Below are 22,929 nucleotides of genomic sequence, written 5' to 3'. Positions count from 1 at the left end.
TGGAGCAAAATGAAACCTTTGCGCTCATCGTTAAGATAGTTGCTAAACTATTCACCATGTCATATATTATGACCATCCCAAAGTTCATCCGAAAGTTGCATGGGGACGTACGGTCATTTCTCATGTCACACAATGGTTCAGATTCAGAAGCATCGAAACCATCTTAGATCCCAGTGCATCGCAGACTCCAAAAAGGAAAATAAATATGTTTTGCTTTATCCTGAAACTGTTCAAAAATCAGCAAAGGTCATTTTGGACTTTTGTTTGGGTGCGGGCGGGAAGGGAAATTATACAATCCTACCCATTAAGTAATTTCACCCAAACAATCCAGACGCTGCTTGCATAAATCCAAGATAATTACATTTGAAAAGAGGTTAGGTGTGACGAATAGCAGCTAAAGGACATTACCATTCCCAACTGTTACTTAAAAGGTAAAGGTTCCCCTCGCACATACGTGCTAGTCGTTCCCAACTCTAGGGGGCGGTGCTCATCTCCGTTTCAAAGCCGAAGAGCCAGCGCTGTCTGAAAATGTCTCCGTGGTCATGTGGCCGGCATGACTCAACACCAAAGGCGCATGGAACGCTGTTCCCTTCCCACCAAGGTGGTCCCTATTTTTTCTGCTTGCTTTCAAAACTGCTAGGTTGGCAGAAGCTGGGACAAGTAACGGGAGCTCACCCCATTACACAGCAGCACTAGGGATTCGAACCGCTGAGCTGCCGACCTTTCGATCGACAAGCTCAACGTCCTAGTCCCTGAGCCACCACGTCCCCTAACTGTTACTTAGCTATTTCTAATAGTTAAGATTTTGGTAAGCCCCTTGCCCCACATTTTTTTAACATAAAGACTAGACCAGGGGTATCAAACTCGCATCATCACATGATATATCATTACTTCCCCCCCCCCTTTGCTAAACTGGCCAGCGGGCATGGCCAGCGCATGACACATCCGGTCCACAGGCTGCAAGTTTGACACTCCTGGACTAGATTACATTCTTCCAAGAGAAATGCTCTATTTACCATGTTACATCAAGACTTTCTGCAAAATTGCAGCACACGTGGTCTCTGCTTCTAAGAAATTTGCCCTATGATTTGTTACCTTAAAAATATGGGATATTCCCAAAAATAGCTAAAATTTAGGGAGCTTCATACAGAAGAAGGGTGAGCTGTCTTTTGTCTTAATTGTTAACGTCTTCAATAGCAACCAATTCACACTCTTGGGTGGGTTGCCCAAATATTTTCTTGATATAAATCTCTGATTCCCTGTATCCAGGTTTTCCATAGGAGAATCCTCCAGATAGATTAAGGTAAAGTAAAGGTAAAGATTCCCCTCGCACATACGTGCTAGTCGTTGCCGACTCTAGGGGGCGGTGCTCTAGGGGGCGGTGCTCATCTCCGTTTCAAAGCTGAAGAGCCAGCGCTGTCCAAAGATGTCTCCGTGGTCATGTGGCCGGCATGACTCAACGCCAAAGGCGCACGGAACGCTCTTACCTTCCCACCAAAGGTGGTCCCTATTTTTTCTACTTGCATTTTTATGTGCTTTCGAAACTGCTAGGTTGGCAGAAGCTGGGACAAGTAGCGGGAGCTCACCCCTTTACACGGCAGCATTAGGGATTCGAACCGCCGAGCTGCCGACCTTTCGATCAACAAGCTCAACATCCTAGCCCATGAGCCAACGGGTCCCAGATAGAATAGGGTGATATAAAACATAAAAACTGGCCCAACGTTAGGATATATATACTTTGTCAAAACATTTTTTATTCATTTTTGTCAATATTGTATCAAAGCTTCGAAGATTTTCCATTAAGAAAATTAAATATTAAATATTTTTAAATAGTTATGGCAAACTTCATACAGATGCAGAAAAGCAATTTTTTCCCCTGAATGGCACTTCATTGTCACTGCTCATGGTTCTCGGATGAGCCACACAGTAAGTGACCATTTCAAATAATTAAAACCTGCATTTCCTTAAATGGTTCCTTATCATGAGACAGGTGCCAATTCTTAATAAACGAAAGTAATAAGAAAAAATCAGAGCTAAAAAGGTTGTTTTATCCAAGTCCATACCTATCCATTACTGTGAGCTAAATATATAATTTGTTTATTTGTGTAATAAAACCTGTCTAGCCGTTTCTTTCTTTCTTAAGCAGTTTTGCAATTAAAGCGTTAATATTAAATACTGAAAAGATGACCAAAAATCTCCACGCAGCCAAGCCTGTGTTTACAGATGGAATTCTATTTCGAAACCAGATTTATTGGCACTGATCATTTTATTTCAGACATCGACAAGTAACCAAAATCACTTTCCAGTTCACAAAATCACGAAGGAGGTCATCATGGATTTTTTTAAAAATCTCAACACTGTATTATAATATACTTCTATGTAAAAGGGAAGAGAATTTAATGTGTTGAATACAGTGTGTGTTTTAAAAGCTAATCTATCATCCTGAACAATTAAAAGGAATTGATGAGGAGAATAAAACTTAAAAGGCTTTCCAGAAATGTTTAGTATACAGTAACTTAATTCCCAGATTTCAACCTGTAAGGGATTTCTTGCTATCTGGCATAGAAAGGCCCTGTTTTCATTTAATGTACTTAAGACTTTAAACTTTATTGCTGGAAGTTAAACCTAAAAAAGAGAAGATGTTTTGGACATTTCCTGCTTGGGAAACTAGAATAAATTAATTCCCAATTTACTAACATGCTGGTCATTAGAAAAAGTCGTGGTTTTCACAAAATACCTTCACTTAGCCCTCAGGAAAACTCTCATTTTAAAACCGCTGAAACTAAAAAATACGATTTAGAAAAATGCAATTTACATATGTAATTCATTTTAGTAGCAACCATAGCCATCACTTAAAATAACTTTACTGCCGTCAGTGATTTTTGCAGACTGTCGAACGTGGCAAATACAGAAATACCAGGATTTCCTTTTCTAACCCAAAAGCAAATGACACGCCCCCCGTTCTGTTCCTCCAAATTCTGGGATAGTGAAGATGATGATATTCCTCCGGTGGGCGGTAAGCCTTGAGAAATGACTTCAACGGTGGTTACTATCGCTCATTTCCTCGGCTGAACAGAGTATTATCCTCGTCGCCTATCAAAATGGGCGCGTCCATATTTTCTAATAAAGTGTGATGAGATTCATAAGCGTGCAGAGGCAAGCTGGGGTCTTTTTTAACGGAAGCCGCCAACTGGTTCCAGGTGATGCTGACATTTTTGAAAGCATGGAGAAAGAAAATGCCAATGATGATGGTGAAGAATCCACTCAGGGTTCCAATGATATCTCCGAGTTCCATGCTGTTCCATTCTTTGAAGAGGATAACGGAGCAGATCACCACCGTGGTTGTGAAACACACATAATAAATGGGGGTGACCAGAGACGTATTAAACACATCCAACGACTTGTTGAGGTAGTTGATTTGAGTACTGACGGCCAGCACCAAAACGACGACTAAAACGTAGAGCAGCGGATTTCGGAAGACTGGCTTCTGATAAAGCAGGTCCTTAATAGCGATACCCAGGCCTTTGACGGAAGAGACTGAAAAGGCCCCTATCAGGGAACAGATGGAGATGTAGACCAATATATTGGTCTGTCCAAAACGTGGAGCGACGACAAAAATAAGTACCAGTGAGGTCAGAATTATAACGGCAGCAAACACAACGAAGACTGCAGGAAAGGAAAAGAAATACATGTTAGGACCAGTGATGGGTTGCTACAGGTTCGCCCTGGATTGGGCGAAATGGTGGCGGCAGCAGGAGGCTCCACCCACCTGCCCGGACATCTCTGCGCATGCGCAGAAGTGGAGCCCGTGTGCGCCCGCAAGCAAACCAGTAGCAAACAAAATTGAAACCCACTACTGGTTAGGACTTAGAGAACAGCCAAGATGTCAAATCACAGTTGGTGTTCCCTAAATGGAGAACCACTTATGAAATACTTCCCATATCTGCAAGAATAGGTATTAATTTCTACTGTATTCCTGAACCGGTAGAGGCAGCTCGTTAGAACTATGTGAGGAGCATTAGGAGGAAAACTGATAACCCAAGGTTCCTCTTCAAGTTCTGGATGTTTTATTAAAAAATAAATGGAATAGCCGTAACAAGAAGTCAGCCAATGGGAACTGTTTGGTGACTGAGACAGAGGATTTGTTGTGAACCATGTCAGACAGCTCGGAGCCTGGGCGTGGCTTAACTTAGCGGTTCTGTGTATGTAAGAGTTTGTTTGTCCTTACTCCTTGCTTCTAGTTCTAGTTCTTGCTTCTACTTCTCTACTATGTTGCAAGAGCTGCATGGGTGTTGTATACATGCATCACATTTTATATTATTGTATATAAAGAAGTTTCTTCTATAAATGAATCCTGCTGAATTATTTACTTGTGGGATGGCTAGATAGCTACAGACTCTAACGTATTTCCATTCAGTATCTCCATCTCTGCTGTAATATTGTAATATTACACCAGGGGCCTCTGGTGGCTCAGACTGCTAAGACAGTCTGTTATTAACACAGCTGCCTGCAATTACTGCAGGTTCAAGTCCCACCAGGCCCAAGGTTGACTTAGCCTTCCATCCTTTATAAGGTAGGTAAAATGAGGACCCAGATTGTTGGGGGCAATAAGTTGACTTTGTATATAATATACAAATGGATGAAGACTATTGCTTAACATAGTGTAAGCCGCCCTGAGTCTTCGGAGAAGGGCGGGGTATAAATGCAAACAAACAAACATGCGGAAGAACATGCACAATCTCAAATCTGTTTATAGCAGGGGTCTCCAACCTTGGCAACTTTAAGACTTGTGGAGTTCAACTCCCAGAATTACTCAGCTGGCTCAGCCAGCTGAGTAATTCTGGGAGTTGAAGTCCACAAGTCTTAAAGTTGCCAAGGTTGGAGACCCCTGGTTTATAGGACAAATAAATAGATTGTAGCCAGGGGTGACATGCTACCGGTTTGAAATGTTTCGGCCAAACTGGTAGTAAAAAATGCTACCAGTTCGGATGAACCAGTATTTCCGATGATCAGCCCATCAAGAGGAGTGAGGTTGCCTTCTCGCAAGTAGCTTGGCTGACCTCAGTGGTGAACTCTGAACCAGTTTACTATGGGTTCTCTGGCTGTGCATGCGCTGGGCGCGCGCATACTCAGTGCGCACCACACACCAAATGCAAGGTGCGCGCACGCGTGCCGTGCACGCCAAAAGGAAACATGGGGTAAGTAGAACAGCATGTGTGGTGTGTGTGTGATCAGCTGTGGCACGTGATCTTTTTTTTTTTTTACTTTTAAAAGCATTTTTTTACAACACATTCGGCCAAATAGGTTGTAAAAAAAATGCTTTTAAAAGGTAAAAAAAAAAGGCTCTGATGATCCGGCAGCTCAGCGATAATCACCACAGCCTTTTTTTAACCTTTTAAAAGCATTTTTTTACAACACATTCGGCCAAATAGGTTGTAAAAAATGCTTTTAAAAGGTAAAAAAAAAAGGCTCTGATGATCCAGCAGCTCAGCTGTAATCATCAGAGCCTTTTTTTAACCTTTTAAAAGCATTTTTAAAAGAAGCGGGGAAGCGGGAGACTGGGCATTGGGTGAACGGGCCCCACAGGGATTTTTGCTACCAGTTCTCCAAACCACCCCCGCCATTGCTACCAGATCGGCTGATCTGGTCCAAACCGGAAACATTTCACCCCAGCTGACCTTCATTGTACCTGCCTCCTCTCAGCCCTATGTGTTCTCCGATCGGGAGGAGGCAGCATCTCCATTGACCAGCTGCAGCTTTGTGTTCTCTCAAACCCAAAACCTTTGGGCTTCTCAGCTGCAGCTGTGCCTCGAACTCAGCCAGCTGCTCATCCGGTTGCTCCCCTCTCCTCAGCCCCTCCATTCCTACCATGTTTCCCCAAAAATAAGACCCTGTCTTATATTTTTTTGAAGCCTGAAATAAGTGCTTGGCCTTATTTTCGGGGAGGTCTTATTATTTTGGGGCGGGTGGAGCAAGACGGGGTTCCTCTTGCCGTCTCAGCTGATTTCCAGCTCTGTCTCCCTAACTCTAACCAGAGGAAATGGCAGGGACCGGCTCCGCATGCATTTAAATATTTTCGGAGAAGGCTTATTTCAGAGAGGGCTTATTTTTGGGGGGGAGGTGTTATTTTTGTGGAAACACTATAGCTCCGTGATGGCAAACCTATGGCATGTGTGCCACAGGTGGCATGTGGAGCCACATCTGTGGGCATGCGAGCGTTGCCTTAGCTCAGCTCTAGCGCACATGCGCGCGCTGGCCAGCTGATTTTTGGGCATTCCGGGCCCACCAGAAGTTGGGAAACGGGCCGTTTCCGGCCTCCAGAGGGCCTCTGGGGGTGGGAGACCGTTTTCGCCCTTCCCAGGCTCCAAGAAAGATTCTGCCGCCTGGGGAATGGCAAAAAATGGGCCTACCGGGCCCACCGGTAACCTTTTTGCTGTTGCATGCCAAAAGTGGGAGGAGCGTGAGGGAGAGGTCGCGTGCACATGCATGGAGGGGCATGGGGGGCATTGAATGATGGGTGTGGGCACACGCGCATGTGATCCCCCCGTGCTCCCCCTGTTCTTGGCATGGGACAGCAAAAAGGTTAGCCATCACTACTACAGCTCCTAGCCCTCAGCTGCATCCCCTCCTAGCATACCCAGGATCAGCTCATCCTCCGAATTCACAACTGGAGAGGCAACTGGGGAACCTTTTGGGGGAGTCCTCACATTCTACGATAGCTCTCTAGTAAGCATACTGTTGTGTCCTCCTCGCTTCCATCCGAACGATGGCTTAATTAGCTGGCTCTTATCAGCTCTGGCAGCAAAAGAGCCAGCGTCTGCCAAGAGCCCGCAATAGCTGCCAAGACGCCGGTGAGTCACAACCTTCAGCTCTAGTCAATCCGTGGATTTGCCTGATACAAAGAGACACACCAACTCTTACTGCCTTTTATATCCTGTGGGGTGTGGCTCCATGACTCAGCACTTCCTAGGCCTGCCCCTCCCCTGTTTCTGTCATTCCCTTCTCTCCTGCCTATGAAACCTGGGATTGAGCCAAGCCTGATTGCTGTCAACTGGGTCTGCAGGCGTGGCCTGGGGGGGGGAAGAGTCAGGAGAAGGAGGCCTCGTTATCTCTTTCGCTTGGCCTGCTTCTGGCTCCTGGAGATGATCCAGGGAGGCCGGTGCTTCCGAGGTAAGTCCTGACGGCCCTTCCCCCTCACTCTCCAAATCACTTTCTGGCAGCAGGCCCGGCTCTGAGTCACTTTCTGGCAGCAGGCCCGGCTCCAACGCACTTTCGGGCATGGGACCAGGTTCGGGGGCGGGAGCCACAACACATACCTGGATCTTTCAGTTTTATTTCCATGTCATCCAATGATGTGATTTGTTCCTCTTCAGGAGCATGGATCACCATGACGGTGGAACCCAGAATGCTTAACACGCAGCCCAGCTTTCCGTGAATGTTGAGCTTCTCATCCAGGAAATAGGATGACAAGATCGCACTGTTTTTGAAATTTTCCCCCAAAAAAAAAAAAAAAGGAGAAGTTAAGCAAAAATGGAACCCTTGGGAATGTAACTGGGCCTCTGGTGGCTCAGACTGGTAAGACAGTCTGTTATTAACAGCAGCTGCTTGCAATTATTGCAGGTTCAAGTCCCACCAGGCGCAAGGTTGACTCAGCCTTCCATCCTTTATAAGGTAGGTAAAATGAGGACCCAGATTGTTGGGGGCAATAAGTTGACTTTGTATATAATATACAAAAGGATGAAGACTATTGCTTGACATAGTGTAAGCCACCCTGAGTCTTCGGAGAAGGGCGGGATATAAATGCAAATTTAAAAAAAACTAATCTAGAAACCGATGTTCTGAATAGCTAGAATGAATAAGAACCAAGAACAATATTATAAACCAGGGGTCTCCAACCTTGGCAACTTTAAGGCTGGAGGACTTCAACTCCAGGGGCCGGAATAGCTCAGGCTGTAAGGAGCCTGTTATTAGAACACAATAGCCTGCAATTACTGCAGGTTCAAGCCCGGCCCAAGGTTGACTCAGCCTTCCATCCTTTATAAGGTAGGTAAAATGAGGACCCAGATTGTTGGGGGGGGGCAATAAGTTGACTTTGTAAATATACAAATAGAATGAGACTATTGCCTTATACACTGTAAGCCGCCCTGAGTCTTCGGAGAAGGGTGGGATATAAATGTAAAAAAAAAAAAAAAACTCCCAGAATTCCCCAGCCAGCTTTGCTAGAAGCTCCTTTCTGGGTCAGCTGAACAACAAATTGGATAAGAGGAGGAATTCTTATATGGTTCAATGTTTTTGAAGTTTTGGGGTTTGTGCAACATGGGCTTTGTGTTTGTAAAAAGGTTTGGGCGATTTCCATTGTGAAGTATCCTGTCTTGAATGAGTTTTCTGCCTGCTTGTAAATGGAGCCGAACTTCCGGCTTCTACTTTATATTATCTGTAAGCACCGGTAGCTGTTTTCTGCTTACAAAGTTTCCTTTATGCAGCTGGCAGGAATGTGGAATTCCAGGCAGGTTCCTTGCTAGCAGCTTGATTATTCCCTAATTATCTGGGATATTTTATTTGGGAAATGAAGAGGGGGGCGTTTGATTCCTTCCCAGAACAAATTAGTGGGGTGGGGAGGAAATGGGGATTTTGAAGTAACCTTCCCCTGGAGTGGGGAGGGAATGGGGATTTTAGGCTTGCTGTCAAACATCAGCCATAATACTAATGACTGTTTTGAACAATATGCAGGTTGTATCACATGAATGACTATTTTATATGTGAAATTATGACTGAAACCTATATAGGTTCATACTGTCAGGAAGTTTGTCCTTAGTTTTAGGTTGCTTCTCTCTTTGTTGAGTTTCCATCCATTGCTTCTTGTTTTGCCTTCTGGTGCTTTGGAAAATACTTCCCCCCCCCTTCTTTCTAGCAGCCCCTTAAAAGACTGTTGCCTATCATACTCTTGGGCAAAGCATGTGAGCCATTTCCTCCTTTCAGTGGCCCATGAAAGTGCATCTATAGCAGAGGTCTCTAACCTTGGCCACTTTAAGATAGCAAAGCTGGCTGAGGAATTCTGGGAGTTGAAGTCCATAAGTCTTAAAGTGGCCAAGTTTGGAGACCCCTGGTCTATAGTATGTAGATAGTAAAGTTGAAAAAAGGTGAACAACATTTTTGCAGAACTATAGATACGTTGAGGCTGGGTGTGACAAGGAATAGCTGGGAGGGGAGAGGCCAGACGAGGTACCCCTTGACATGAGAGACATTGAGTTGTTCACGCCTACCCAGTCATATGACCATCAAGCCACACCCGCTGTCACATGACCATCAAGCCACGCCCACAAAATAAGCCACACCCATAGAACCGGTAGTAAAAAAATTTAGAACCCACCCCAGGGGCAGTGCTGTGTATTTGTGCATAGTCCAAAGGTCTCTTTATATTGCCAAAATCTAACTAAGATATGTAGTGAGGTATGTTGTCACTTTGGACTCTTCCGAACTGTGTTTTTTGGCTGGCTGTGGAATTTTGGGAGTTGAAAGTCACACATCCTCAAGTTGCCAGTTTTGAGAAATACTCAAATATTGAGAAAGAAAGACAATATAGACATGATTTAATTAAAATAGGAGCATAAGAGCCCGCAATGTATTTACAATGTCCTGTTGAGCCACTGTTGAACTCTCATCCTAGATGTCTTCGTTGGCAAAGCAATTGTACTAACCTTATAAGGACGCTTAGTGCCCCCAGGGGAGTGACCAAAGTTGCCGGGGCAAAGGCGTACGCAGCAAAGTTGGCAGCTTCTCCTATTCCCACTGCCAGAAAATACGACGGCAAAGCAGAATTACTCGAGAGATATAACCTTTCCAAAAATATGAGGATCTTTTTGGAATTCTATCAGTAATTTCTGCCTGCCTATGTTAGATCTCAATCTCTCTCCTCTCCTCCTCTCTCTCCCTCCCTTCTCCCTTCTTCCCCTCCCCTCTGTCCTCCTCTCTCCCTTTCCCTCCCTTCCCTCCTCTCCCTCCCTTCTCTCCCTCCCTCTCCTCTCTCCCCATGTCTCTCCCTCCTTGTCTCTCTCTCCCCTCTGCCCTTTTTCCCTTCCCCCCTCTCCCTCCCTCCCTTCTCTCCCTCTCCCTCCTCTTCCCCCTTCTCTCCCTCCCGCTCCTCTCTCCCTTCCCATGTCTCTCCCTCCTTGTCTCTCTCTCCCCTCTGCCATTTCTCCCTTTCCTCCCTTCCCATCTCTCTCCCTCTTTCTCTCTCCCTCTGCCCTTTCTCCTTCCTCCCTTCCCCTCTCCTCCTCCTCCTTCTCTCCCTCCCTCTCCCTTCTCTCCTCTCTCCTTCTCTCCCTCCCTCTCCTCTCTCCCTTCCCATGTCTCTCCCTCCTTCTCTCTCCCCTCTGCCCTTTTTCCCTTCCCCCCTCTCCCTCCCTCCCTTCTCTCCTCTCTCCCTCCTCTTCCCCTTCTCTCCCTCCCGCCTCCTCTCTCCTTCCCATGTCTCTCCTCCTTGTCTCTCTCTCCTCTGCCATTTCTCCCTTTCCTCCCTTCCCATCTCTCCCTCTCTCCTCTCTCCCTCTGCCCTTTCTCCTTCCTCCCTTCCCCTCTCCTCCCTCCTTCTCTCTCCTCCTCTCTCCCTTCTCTTCCCTCCCTCCTCCTTCTCTCCTCCTCTCTCTCCTTCCCATGTCTCTCCTCCTTCTCTCTCCCTCTGCCCTTTCTCCTTCCCCTCCTCCCTCCCTCTCTCCTCTCTCTCCTCCTCTTCCCCTTCTCTCCTCCCGCCTCCTCTCTCCTTCCCATGTCTCTCCTCCTTGTCTCTCTCTCCCTCTGCCATTTCTCCCTTTCCTCCCTTCCCCTCTCCTCCCTCTGTCCTCCTCTCCTCTCTCCTTCCCATCTCTCCTCCTTCTCTCTCCCTCTGCCCTTTCTCCTTACCCTCCCTTCCCCTCTCCTCCCTCCTTCTCTCTCTCTCTCCCTTCTCTTCCCCTCCTCCTTCTTTCCTCCTCTCCTCTCTCCTTCCCATGTCTCTCCTCCTTCTCTCCCTCTGCCCTTTCTCCCTTCCCATCTCCTCCCTCCTTCTCTCCTCTCCCTCCTCTTCCCCCTTCTCCCTCCCTCTCCTCTCTCCCTTCCCATGTCTCTCCCTCCTTGTCTCTCTCTCCCCTCTGCCATTTCTCCCTTTCCTCCCTTCCCACCTCTCTCCTTCCCCTCTGTCCTCCTCTCCCTCCCTCCCTCTCTCCCTCCTTCTCTCTCCCCTCTGCCCTTTCTCCCTTTCCTTTCCCTTCGTTCCCCCTCTCTCCCTCCCATGTCCTCCTCCTCTCTCCCTCCCCTCTCTCCCTCCCTCTCTCCTCCTCTCTCTTTCCCTTCCCATCTCTCCTCCTCCTTCTCTCTCTCCCTTCTCTCCTCTCCTCCCTTCCCCTCCTCCTCCTCTCTCCTCTCTCTCCCTTCTCTCCTCCTCCCTTCCCCTCTCTCCTTCTCTCTCCTCCTTCTCTCTCCCTCTGCCCTTTCTCCCTTCCCCATCTCCTCCCTCCTTCTCTCTCTCTCTCCTCCTCTTCCCCTTCTCCCTCCCTCTCCTCTCTCCTTCCCATGTCTCCCTCCTGTCTCTCTCTCCCTCTGCCATTTCTCCCTTCTCCCTTCCCCTCTCCTCCTTCTCCTCCCTCTCCTCTCTCCTTCCCATGTCTCTCCTCCTCTCTCTCCCTCTGCCCTTTCTCCTTCCCCTCTCCTCCTCCTCCTCTCTCCTCTCCTCTTCCCCTTCTCTCCTCCCGCCTCCTCTCTCCTTCCCATGTCTCTCCTCCTTGTCTCTCTCTCTCTCTGCCATTTCTCCCTTTCCTCCTTCCCATCTCTCCCCTCTTTCTCTCTCCTCTGCCCTTTCTCCTTCCTCCCTTCCCCTCCTCCTCCTCCTCTCTCCTTCCCTCCCTCCTCCTCCTCTCTCTCCCTCTCCCTCTCTCTCCTTCCCATGTCTCTCCTCCTTCTCTCTCCCTCTGCCCTTTCTCCTTCCCCTCTCCTCCTCCTTCTCTCCTCTCTCTCCTCCTCTTCCCCTTCTCTCCTCCCGCTCCTCTCTCCTTCCCATGTCTCTCCTCCTTGTCTCTCTCTCCCTCTGCCATTTCTCCCTTTCCTCCCTTCCCCTCTCTCCTCCCTCTGTCCTCCTCCTCCTCTCTCCTTCCCATCTCTCTCCTCCTTCTCTCTCCTCTGCCCTTTCTCCTTCCTCCCTTCCCCTCTCCTCCCTCCCTTCTCTCCTCCTCTCTCCCTTCTCTTCCCCTCCTCCTCCTTCTCTCCTCCTCCTCTCTCCTTCCCATGTCTCTCCTCCTTCTCTCTCCCTCTGCCCTTTCTCCTTCCCCTCTCCTCCCTCCCTTCTCTCCTCTCTCCTCCTCTTCCCCTTCTCTCCCTCTCCTCTCTCCCCATGTCTCTCCCTCCTTGTCTCTCTCTCCCCTCTGCCATTTCTCCCTGTCCTCCCTTCCCCCCTCTCCCTCCCTCTGTCCTCCTCTCCTCCTCTCTCCTTCCCATCTCTCTCCTCCTTCTCTCTCCCTCTGCCCTTTCTCCTTACCCTCCCTTCCCCTCTCCCTCCTCCTTCTCTCTCTCTCTCCCTTCTCTTCCCCTCCTCCTTCTTTCCTCCTCCTCTCTCCTTCCCATGTCTCTCCCTCCTTCTCTCCCTCTGCCCTTTCTCCCTTCCCCATCTCCTCCCTCCTTCTCTCTCTCTCTCCTCCTCTTCCCCTTCTCCCTCCCTCTCCTCTCTCCTTCCCATGTCTCCCTCCTTGTCTCTCTCTCCCTCTGCCATTTCTCCCTTCCCACCTCTCTCCTTCCCTCTGTCCTCCTCTCCTCCTCCTCTCTCCTCCTTCTCTCTCCCCTCTGCCCTTTCTCCCTTTCCTTTCCCTTCGTTCCCCCTCTCTCCCTCCCATGTCCTCCTCCTCTCTCCCTCCCCTCTCTCCCTCCCTCTCTCCTCCTCTCTCTTTCCCTTCCCATCTCTCTCCCTCCTTCTTTCTCTCTCTCTCCACACACACAAACACACAGACTAAAACAATTTTTTTCTAATGAATCCTTATTAAAAGATAAAGGAAGAGAATGGCATTCCATGCCCATCCATCCCAGTATAAACAATGTTTTATAATCTTTCAGCACTCCTTTTTACTAAAACTTTTACTTACACTAAACTAATACCAAAACCACTTGCCTCAAAAACTGACTACAAAGATTCAAACTAAAAACAGATTGCCCTATACAACCTCCCAAGGATGGTACCATTTTCCCAAGATGGAAGATTGTGAGACGAAGAAGAAGAAGAAGAAGAAGAAGAAGGAGGAGAAGGAGAAGGAGAAGGAGAAGGAGAAGGAGAAGAAGAAGAAGAAGAAGAAGAAGAAGAAGAAGAAGAAGAAGAAGAAGAAGAAGAAGAAGAAGAAGAAGAAGAAGAAGAAGAAGAAGAAGAAGAAGATATTCTCATCCTTGAAAATAGAAACCAGAACAGGAAATGTTTAACTTAATACTGATGAAACTTAAATGAAAGTAACTGAACAACATTAAATAAAGAAATGTAAATATAAACAAATATAAATGTGTAAATAAGAATAATGAATATTATAATATGTGTGTGTGTGTGTGTGTGTGTGTGTGTGTGTGTTTGTGTGTGTATTTGTTTTCGTAGGTTTTCACTCGTATAGGTATGTAGGTCTTGGCATTTTCGGGTCTTTCCCCGTGTAAGGTTGAGAGTATCTTGGCGACGTTTCGACGAGGTCTCACTCATCATCTTCAGGCTGGTGCTTTCGGCTTCGTGCTTGTGTGAGCAAAGCTTTGCTCCCACAAGCACGAAGCTGAAAGACCTACACACACACACACACACACACACACATATGTATGTATGTAGGTCGGTCTTTGGTTATTCGGGTTTTCTCCCGTGTAAAATTTTACGCGGGAGAAAACCCGAATAACCAAAGACCTACATACAAACACCTGCGAAAACCTCAGAAAATATATTCGTTTTCACAGGTTTTCGCGGGTGTTTGTATGTAGTCTTGTTATTCGGGTTTTCTCCGTGTAAAATTGGAAGTGTCTTGGCGACGTTTGGCAAAGTCTCATTCGTCATCTTCAGGCTTCAGCTTCGCGATCACACATTGCTCCCAGAAGCACGAAGCTGAAGCCTGAAGATGACGAATGAGACTTCATCGAAACGTCGCCAAGACACTTCCAATTTTACGCGGGAGAAAACCCGAATAACCAAACACACACACACACACACACACACATATATATGTGTGTGTTGGAGTAATGTGATTATAATACTACTGAGAAGTAAATAGGAATGATAGAGAACTACAAAAGCAAAATACGTATGTCGATACGGACTGCTGTAAAATTACCCTTGACGGAATGTAATTTTCAATACGTTACGTTTTGAGGTGTTTGTTTTTATTATATATGTGTGTGCGATTGTTTCTTGTGTTGTTTTTAAAGACAAACTGTTTAATAAAAATTATTTTTTAAAAAAAGGAAATGGACCTGCTTTCCATTCATACTATAGGACAGTAATATTAAGGCAGAGGAAGCCTTACTAATAACAACTACGGCCAGTTTCTTTTAGCGAGAATAACTACATGCGTAACTACTTTATGCAAAAATAACGACACAGAAATGAAAAGCTTTGAAGCTTTAATACTTACTTGAAAGCAATCCTGCCCACCATAACCATTCTTTGAGGTAAGAATAGCCCCCCTCTCCTAGGGAAGAGAAAAGCCACCATAAAAAACATTTTCGGAAGGAAAACCTACAACTCGGCTTCTATTCAAATACCTCAACTACCCCCTCTTTTTTTTTTTTCCTCAAAGGATAATTGGTTTTGGCGTCATTCCATTGTAACTGCAGGCAGAATTATACCAGCAACCCACTGGTGGTTTTCAAAAAAAAATTTTTACTACCGGTTCTGTGGGTGTGGCTTGGTGGGCGTGGCAGGGGAAGGATACTATAAAATCTCCATTCCCATCCCACTCCAGGGGAAGGATACTGAAAACTCCCCATTTCCTCCCAATCAGCTGGGACTCGGGAGGCAGAGAATAGATGGGGGCGGGGCCAGTCAGAATTTTTACTACCTGTTCTCCGAACTACTCAAAATTTCCGCTACCGGTTCTCCAGAACTGGTCAGAACCTGCTGAAAACCCACCTCTGCAGCAACCCATTTGATTTAATAAGAATCATCATCACGGACCTTTGGGCTGGAAGGAACCTTGAAGGTCTTCTGGTCTAACAGCCAGGAGATCTTATTGTATTCAGGATAAGTGGCTCTGCACTTTTTTTTGTATGACTGTGATCAGAACTGGATGCAGTATTGGACCAGAGCTGGATGCAGTATTTCAAGGATGGCCTCATTAACACAGTATAAAGCAGTACCATCACTTCTCATGATCCTGATGACGTCTCTTTGTTGATGGAGCCCAAGACTGCAAATGACCTGGTTGGCATTTGCAAACTGCTTGGCTGATACTTAAGTGGTGGTCTGCTAGGCTAGCAGTTCCCCAACCTTTTGGGCACCAGGGACCGGTTCCGTGGAGTAAGTTTTTTCTGCAGACCGGAGGGGGCGTGGTTTCGTGTGCTGTCTTCATCCTGCGAATGGGGCTTTGTTTGTTTGCACAGCCCGGTTTCTGACATTCTGTGGATTGCTGCCTTTCCATGAACCGGGGGGTTGAGGACCCCTGCAACTGGATACCTAGATATTTCTCGCTACTAGTTACTATTGTTGGGCCATGTACTATCTATGCTATACCTGTGCAATTGATTTTTCCTGCCTAAATGCAGGAACTTGCTTTTCTCACCACTGAACTGCATCTAGTTGGCTAGGCCCAATCAAGATCTTTCTGAATCTTCAGTCTATATTCCGATTCCCCCAGTTTGGTGTTATCTGCAAATTTGATCAGTGCTCTATCTTTTTTTATTTTAAAAAATAATTTTTATTGAATTTCCAAAAGTTAAAATACACAATGCAAAAAAAACACACCACAATACACAAAAACAAAACAAAAAAAATATAAAACACACAAAGACAAACGCATCAAAATTACATTACTCATAACAGCTTTTCCTACATCGGTACCTCTTATCCTATTTAACCTCTATATACAGATTCTACTTCTAAGTATCTCTATAAACCAACATTCTTATTTACTTTACCTTTAACCTCTAGTCAGAATTCAGTCTCATGACAAAAACCTCCCTTAAGTTTTATGCTTACTCTCCAGCCAGGAATACCATCTATTCCATATTCGATAGTACTCAGTATCTTCCCTCTCCTTCATTTCCATCAATAATCTGTCCATTTCTGCACATTCATATATTTTTTTTATTATAATTTGGTCCGGAAGGATACCTGGATGTTTCCAATTCTGTGCTATCACAATTCTACATGCCTTCAGTATGTGTCATATGATATATTATATATTTTTCTATTTTCCCTTCCAAAATGCCCAATAGGAATAGTTCCGGGTTTTTTCTATTCTCTGCCCTGTTTTTTTATCTCCCACCCAAATTTCTTAATCTTAGGGCAGGTCCACCACATGTGGTAGAACATTCCTTGTTTGCGACCACATCTCCAACAATTCGGATTAGTGCTCCTTCTATAAGGTAAAGGTAAAGATTCCCCTCGCACATACGTGCTAGTCGTTGCTGACTCTAGGGGGTGGTGCTCATCTCCGTTTCAAAGCCGAAGAGCCAGCGCTGTCCAAAGACGTCTCCATGGTCATGTGGCCGGCATGATTCAACGCCAAAGGTGCATGGAACGCTCTTACCTTCCCACCAAAGGTGGTCCCTATTTTTTCTACTTGCATTTTTACGTGCTTTTGAAACTGCTAGGTTGGCAGAAGCTGGGACAAGTAATGGGAGCTCACCCCGTTACACAGCAGAACTAGGGATTCGAACCGCCGAGCTGCTGACCTTTCGGTCGACAAGCTCAACATCCTAGCCCCTGAGCCACCGTGTCACTATGCTCCTTCTATAGCAATAGCATTTAGACTTATATACCGCTTCACAGCTTTGTAGCCCTCTCTAAGCGGTTTACAGAGTCAGCATATTGCCCCCAACAATCTGGGTCCTTATTTTACCAACCTCAGAAGGATGGAAGCAGAGGTAGGTTTCAGCAGCTTCTGACCAGTTCTGGAGAACCGGTAGCGGAATTGAGTAGTTCGGAGAACCGATAGTAAAAATTCTGACTAGCCCCACCATCATCTATTCTGTGCCTCCCAAATCCCAGCTGATCAGGAGGAAATGTGGATTTTGCACTATCCTTCTCCTGGAGTGGGGTGGGAATGGAGACTTTACAGTATCCTTCCCCTGCCACCCCTACCAAGCCATGCCACGCCCCCCCAAGCCACACCCACAGAACCGGTAGTAAAAAAAATTGAAACCCACCACTGGATGGAAGGCTGAGTCAACCTTGAGCCTGGTGAAATTCAAACTGCCAAATTGCAGGCAGCCGGCAGTCAGCAGAAGTAGCTTGCAGTACTGCATTCTAACCATTGTGTCCCCCATCTAAATCATTTATGAAGCTATTGGCCTAGAAACCAGGATTCTGTCAGTTCTAGACCTGTCTTAGGCATGAAAGCCAGCTGGGTGAGTTTGGACCAGTCATCTCCTCTCAGCCCAACCCACCTCACAGGGTTGTTGTGGAGAAAACAGGAGAAGGAAGGGGTATTTGAAGCACTGGCCACCTTGAGTTATTTATAAATAATAATAAAGGTGGAATAAAAAGCAAATGAATCATATTATGGTTATGAGTTATATAGAAACTAAGTTATTAAACTTAGTTAACAGAAGAGTAAATGTGTTTATGTTGTTTCAAGACTTTTTGTTATGTACACACGTAAAGATCAAAATACTGTGAATGCAATTTTTTTCAACACCCTTCTTTATGATTAATTTATTTACTTGTCAAAAGGCCCCAAATACACTTTTTAGACCTCCTATGATATGACGGGGGGGGGGACCTAAAAAAACCCAGAATGCTTCATATTTGATGAAGAATATACCCTACACCAGTGATGGAGAACCTTTGACGTCACTGTGTACCGGCCTGCATGCCGGAAGTGGCACATAAAACCTTCCCGCGAGGTATGCGCCGCCCTGCTGGCCTTGGCGCATGCGACAGCTCCGATACTTGCAAGAGCGGTGGTCCGTCGCTCATGCGCGAGCTGGCACTCGAACACCTAGATACCAGCATGGACACGCGCCCTACGAACAGCTGGCCATCGCACATGCACGCGATGTCAACCCAGAAGTTCAAGTGTCGGCCTGCGCATGCGTGAAAGAACGTCCCTCTCCCGGGTTCCGCCGCTCCTGCACGCACGACAGCCAGCTGACCAGCGTGCGGGTGATCACAGGAACATGGAATAGGAGCCAGCAAGGCCGCGCATTCTTTGCGGGATGTTGCGTTCACCGACATTGCCCTATGCTTTCCACAAGAGTATAACTTGCACGAACTATTAAATATTAAATACACATTGGAGACAGATAGCCAAGCTATGCTTTGAGACTTGATTCCCAATTTCAGAAAAAGGTATTTGAAAGTAGTATTAATTTTTTTTTACCAGCTCTAGTGAAACCTTTGGCAGCCATTTGCAAAAGGCCCTTCTTTTTCAGTATAAAGCTGGAACCCACAAAGATACTGGAGCCGATGGCCAATGCGACACCTAGGTATAAGCTGTATTTGCTTCCTTGGGGAGTGGAAACGTTCAGTACTGTTTCGTTGGGGTATCTCCCCGAATAGGCAAAGAAAGACGCTTGTAGCTCCGATACATTGAGGATCTGGCACCATGCATGTTGAGAGTTGGGGCAAGCCAAAGGAAACACTTCCCCTAGGAAAAACAGAAAAAGGATGGACTCAGCATCTGATGCATATATGTTAGAAAATGTTTGCAGAGCATAGCAAAATAAACGAAAGTGCAGAGAAGAGCAACCGAGATGATTACGGGACTGGAGACTAAAACATATGAAGAACGGTTACAGGAACTGGGCATGGCTAGTCTAGTGAAGAGAACGACCAGGGGACACATGTGTTGTGTCTGCGCCCCCCGAGCTGGGCCTCCTGCCAGAAAGTGATTTGGAAAGTGAGGGGGAAGGGCCATCAGGACTTACCTCGGGAGCACCGGCTTCCCTGGCTCAGCTCCAGGAGCCAGAGGCAGGCCAGGTGGAAGAGATAACGAGGCCTCCGTCCCCTGACTCTTCCCCCCCAGACCACGCCTCCAGACCCAGCTGATGGCAGTCAGGCCTGGCTGGACCCTAGGTTTCGCAGGCAGGAGAGGAGGGAACAACAGAAGCAGGGGTGGGGCAGGCCTAGGAAGTGCTGAGTCACGGAGCCACACCCCACAGGATATAAAGGCAGCAAGAGCTGCTGTGCCTCTTTGTAGCAGGCAAATTAACTGTTGAGAGCTGAAGTACTGTTCGTTCCTGGGTGACTCATCGGCATCGAGGGAGATAAGAGAGTCACTTGGCAGACGCTCACCAGTTTGCTGCCAGAGCTCACAGTGCTGGCTAATTAAGCCATCGCTTGGACGGAGGCAAAGAGGGACAGAACATCATGATAGCATCCTTCCAATATTTGAGGGGCTGCCACAGAGCTATTTTCCAAAGCCCCCGAAGGCCAGAGCAGGAATAATGGATGAAATCTGAACAAGGAGAGATTCAACCTAGAAATAAGGATAAATTTTCTGACAGTGAGAGCACCAGTGGAACAGAAGTTTCCTTCGGAAGTTGTGGGAGCTTCACCACTGGAGGCTTTCAAGAAGAGGTTGGACTACCATTTTTCAGAAATGATATAGTCTCCTGCTTGGGCAGGGGGTTGGACTAGATGACCTAGAAGGTCCCTTCCAATTCTGTTAATCTGTATCTGTATTAACCTGTATCTCTTTCCATCAGATCAACTGAGAAGATGTACAGCTGTCTTGCAAAACTGCAGTGCATCAGGCAGAAAACCAATCCTGGGGAATTTTAAAAAACCTATCCCATATCACCCAGCACCTGATGGAAGAAAATAAGTTCTTGCTTAATGACCATTAATTCAAATATCTTTTTTGTAGTTGTGTTCCCCTTTTATCCCCTCATCTAAATCATTTATGAAGTTATTCAAGAATTCCCCACCTAAGGCAGAACCTTCAGGTACCCCATTGCATGCTTTTGTCCATGTAGGTGTAGTTCCATTGAGGAGAACCTGCCGAGAATGTTTGGTCAGCTAGTTGCAAATCCATCTGTCTATTTCACATTGTTCTATCCGCCAAGAAGTAGGCTGCGGTCTACTTTGTCAAATGCCTTAAGGTAAAGGTAAAGGTTCCCCTCGCACATACGTGCTAGTCGTTGCCAACTCTAGGGGGCGGTGCTCATCTCCATTTCAAAGCCGAAGAGCCAGCGCTGTCCGAAGACGTCTCCATGGTCATGTGGCCTGCATGACTCAACACCAAAGGCACACGGAACGCTGTTACCTTCCCACTAAAGATGGTCCCTATTTTTTCTACTTGCATTTTTACGTGCTTTCAAAACTGCTAGGTTGGCAGAAGCTGGGACAAGTAACAGGAGCTCACCCCGTTCGTTACACACTAGGGATTCGAACCGCCGAGCTGCCAACCTTTCGATCGACAAGCTCAACGTCCTAGCCCCTGAGCCACTGTGTCCCTCTTGTGAAATGCTTTACTATGCCATAGTAAACTATGCTCATAGCATTTCCCTTATCCATTAATTTAGTCACTTTGACATAGAAGGCAATAAGATTTGTCTGGCAGGATCTGTTTTTGACAAACCCATGCTGGCTTCAAGTAATTGTCTTCTTCATTTCAAGGTGCTCTCTGGTATTTTCCTCATGGCCAATTCATCATGGTCAACTTGCCACAGGATACAAATAAAAGAAAATATTAGGACAGGGATGGTAGGCACGTTGGTGCGCTTATGCACACCCCTTACAGACCTCTTAGGAATGATGTGAGGTCTACAGTAGACAGTCTTAAGGTTAAAGTTTTGGGGATTTGGGGAAGAAACCACACAGTCAGGTAGTGCATTCCAGGAATTGACCACTCTGTTACTGAAGTCGTATTTTCTGCAGTCTAGTTTGGATCGGTTTACCATGAATTTGGATCTATTATGTGCTCGTGTATTGTTGTGGTTGAAGCTGAAGTATTCATTGGCTGGTAGGACATTGTAACAGATGATTTTATGTACTAAGCTTAGGTCAGACTGAAGACGGCAAAGTTCTAAGTTGTCTAAGCCCAAAATTTCGAGTCTGGTGGCATAAGGTATTTTGTTGCGAGCAGAGGAGTGGAGGACTCTTCTCTTGAAATATCTCTGGACACATTGAATTGTATTAATGTCCGATATGTGGTGTGGGTTCTAGACAGATGAGCTGTATTCAAGAATTGGTATGGCAAAAGTTTTGTATGCTGTAGTTTGCAGTTCAATATTACCAGAGAAGAAATTATGCAAGATTAACAACTCTTAATGCTTTTTTAGCAATGCCGTTACAGTGAGCTCTGGCAGTTAGATCATTTGAGATGAGTACTCCAAGGTCCTTGACAGAGTGAGGGGTGATCTGTTAAGTCGTATCCGTCCAGCATGTATTTTGTGTTCTGAGTTTTTTTGACAGTGTGTAAGACAGAGCATTTGTTGGTTGAGATCTGGAGTTGCCAATTGTTTATGTTCATACCTATACTGGTTACCTTGTACATGTTTGACAAACAAATCAAATCAATAAATAAAGTAACATTAGCACCTGTTTTGTTTCTACCTACCTTCGGCCATGGCAACTATATCTTACCTGCCCTCCTGCACTAGGAGGTCAGGTTCACCCTGCTTATTCCTCATACTTTGAGCATTAGTGTAGTAGAGGCATGCGAGTTCTTTACAGGCTTCCCTTGTTATTGAGTTCCCCCTTCCTTCTCACCACTCCCTTCCTCCTTGTTTGATTGATTATCTTGGGGGGGTTGTACTTTGATTATCTTGTGGGTTTTGTGCTTTGATTGATTATTTTGGGGGGTTTGTGCTTCGGATTTGGTCCTCAAGATCCTAAAGATCCTTGCCCCCTCCCTTTCCAAGGTCCGGTTTCAAACCCCCTCCAGCTTTAAACGAAATCCATTTGCATTTGCATTTGATTTTTTTTCGTGTAGCGATTTTCGCAAGAAAGCCGCTCCGTTCAGCAGCGCTTAGGGTTCCGCCTTTCGCCGCCTTCTCACCTGTTGCGTTCGGAGGCGCCACCTGCTCTTTAAAAAGACGCAAAGATCGGGGAAACTTTCCACGCGGAGAATTGGCGGAACCCAAGCGCGCAAAGCGTGTTACCTCCTAACCGAGGACCACCCCTCGCTAATCCCTCTCTATTTGCGACTCTACTAGTAGTAGTAGCAGCACTACTAGTAGTAGCACTAGTAGTAGTAGTAGCACTACTACTACTGATAACGGCTACACAAAGCTGCTCACATCTCAACGACGCACGGAAGCTTTCTCAGCGACCCAGGTGGGCAGAAATTAAAGGCAGCCACTGACCTTCCTTGCAGGACTGGGGCAGCAACACCATTTTCTCCCCGCGCTCGGGCAGCTCAGACACCCGCCAGGGACGGACGATCCCTCGGATTCAACGGGACAACGAGAGCCTCCCCGCTCCCGTGGGAACCGCAGCAGCCCAGCGCTCGGAGCCGCCTTCCTCGCTCGGCGAGCCGCGCCGCGCCACCAATCCCAGCCGAGGGGCGGGAGACGCGGCGAGACCTCCGGTGCTGGCCCGCTTCTTTCTAGCTCTTTCACACACATACACACACCCATTGTGACGTCATAAAGGCCAGGAATCGGTTGAACGTTCCATCCTGACCTGGGTTCCTTCCGAGGAGAAGCGGCGCTTTATTATCTGGCTGCAGAAACGAGTCCAAGCAACCGAGTTTGGGCTGAATGTGAGTCTTTTGGGTTGGGGGGGGGTTGGGGGTTTCAGATAACTGGACAACGATAGGATAGGATAGGATAGGATAGGATAGG

General features: G+C 46.6%; 2 protein-coding genes across 13 annotated transcripts in view; one reads left to right on the top strand and one right to left on the bottom strand.

Moving 5' to 3' along the window:
• LOC131202771 (tyrosine-protein kinase Tec-like) overlaps positions 1-22,929 on the top strand; it is a 144,004-nt gene that overhangs the window by 95,905 nt on the left and 25,170 nt on the right. The window contains exon 18 of one of the 12 annotated variants that reach the window (XM_058192032.1): positions 22,461-22,847. The exons of 7 other annotated variants lie outside the window; for them this stretch is intronic. In XM_058192032.1, coding sequence (XP_058048015.1) covers positions 22,461-22,727 — 267 coding nt within the window. In that variant the 3' untranslated portion in view covers positions 22,728-22,847. Of the gene's footprint in view, positions 1-7,373; positions 10,037-19,845; positions 21,845-22,460; positions 22,848-22,929 lie in introns of those variants that run through there. 4 more of the 12 variants (XM_058192039.1, XM_058192037.1, XM_058192042.1 and 1 more) reach the window with 4 other exon arrangements.
• Positions 1,321-22,587, bottom strand: NIPAL1 (NIPA like domain containing 1). Its single transcript, XM_058192043.1, has 6 exons — positions 22,450-22,587; positions 18,519-18,785; positions 14,610-14,666; positions 9,699-9,789; positions 7,317-7,477; positions 1,321-3,666 (listed from the first exon to the last, which is right to left on the bottom strand). The coding sequence occupies exons 1-6, from the start codon at positions 22,478-22,480 to the stop codon at positions 3,050-3,052; spliced, it is 1,224 nt and encodes a 407-aa protein (XP_058048026.1). The 5' UTR covers positions 22,481-22,587; the 3' UTR covers positions 1,321-3,049.

This window comes from Ahaetulla prasina, chromosome 8 (genome assembly GCF_028640845.1).
Source record: "Ahaetulla prasina isolate Xishuangbanna chromosome 8, ASM2864084v1, whole genome shotgun sequence".
Taxonomy (NCBI): domain Eukaryota; kingdom Metazoa; phylum Chordata; class Lepidosauria; order Squamata; family Colubridae; genus Ahaetulla; species Ahaetulla prasina.
The sequence above is the reverse complement of the archived record's forward strand: the minus strand, read 5'-3'. Positions and strand labels throughout refer to the sequence as shown.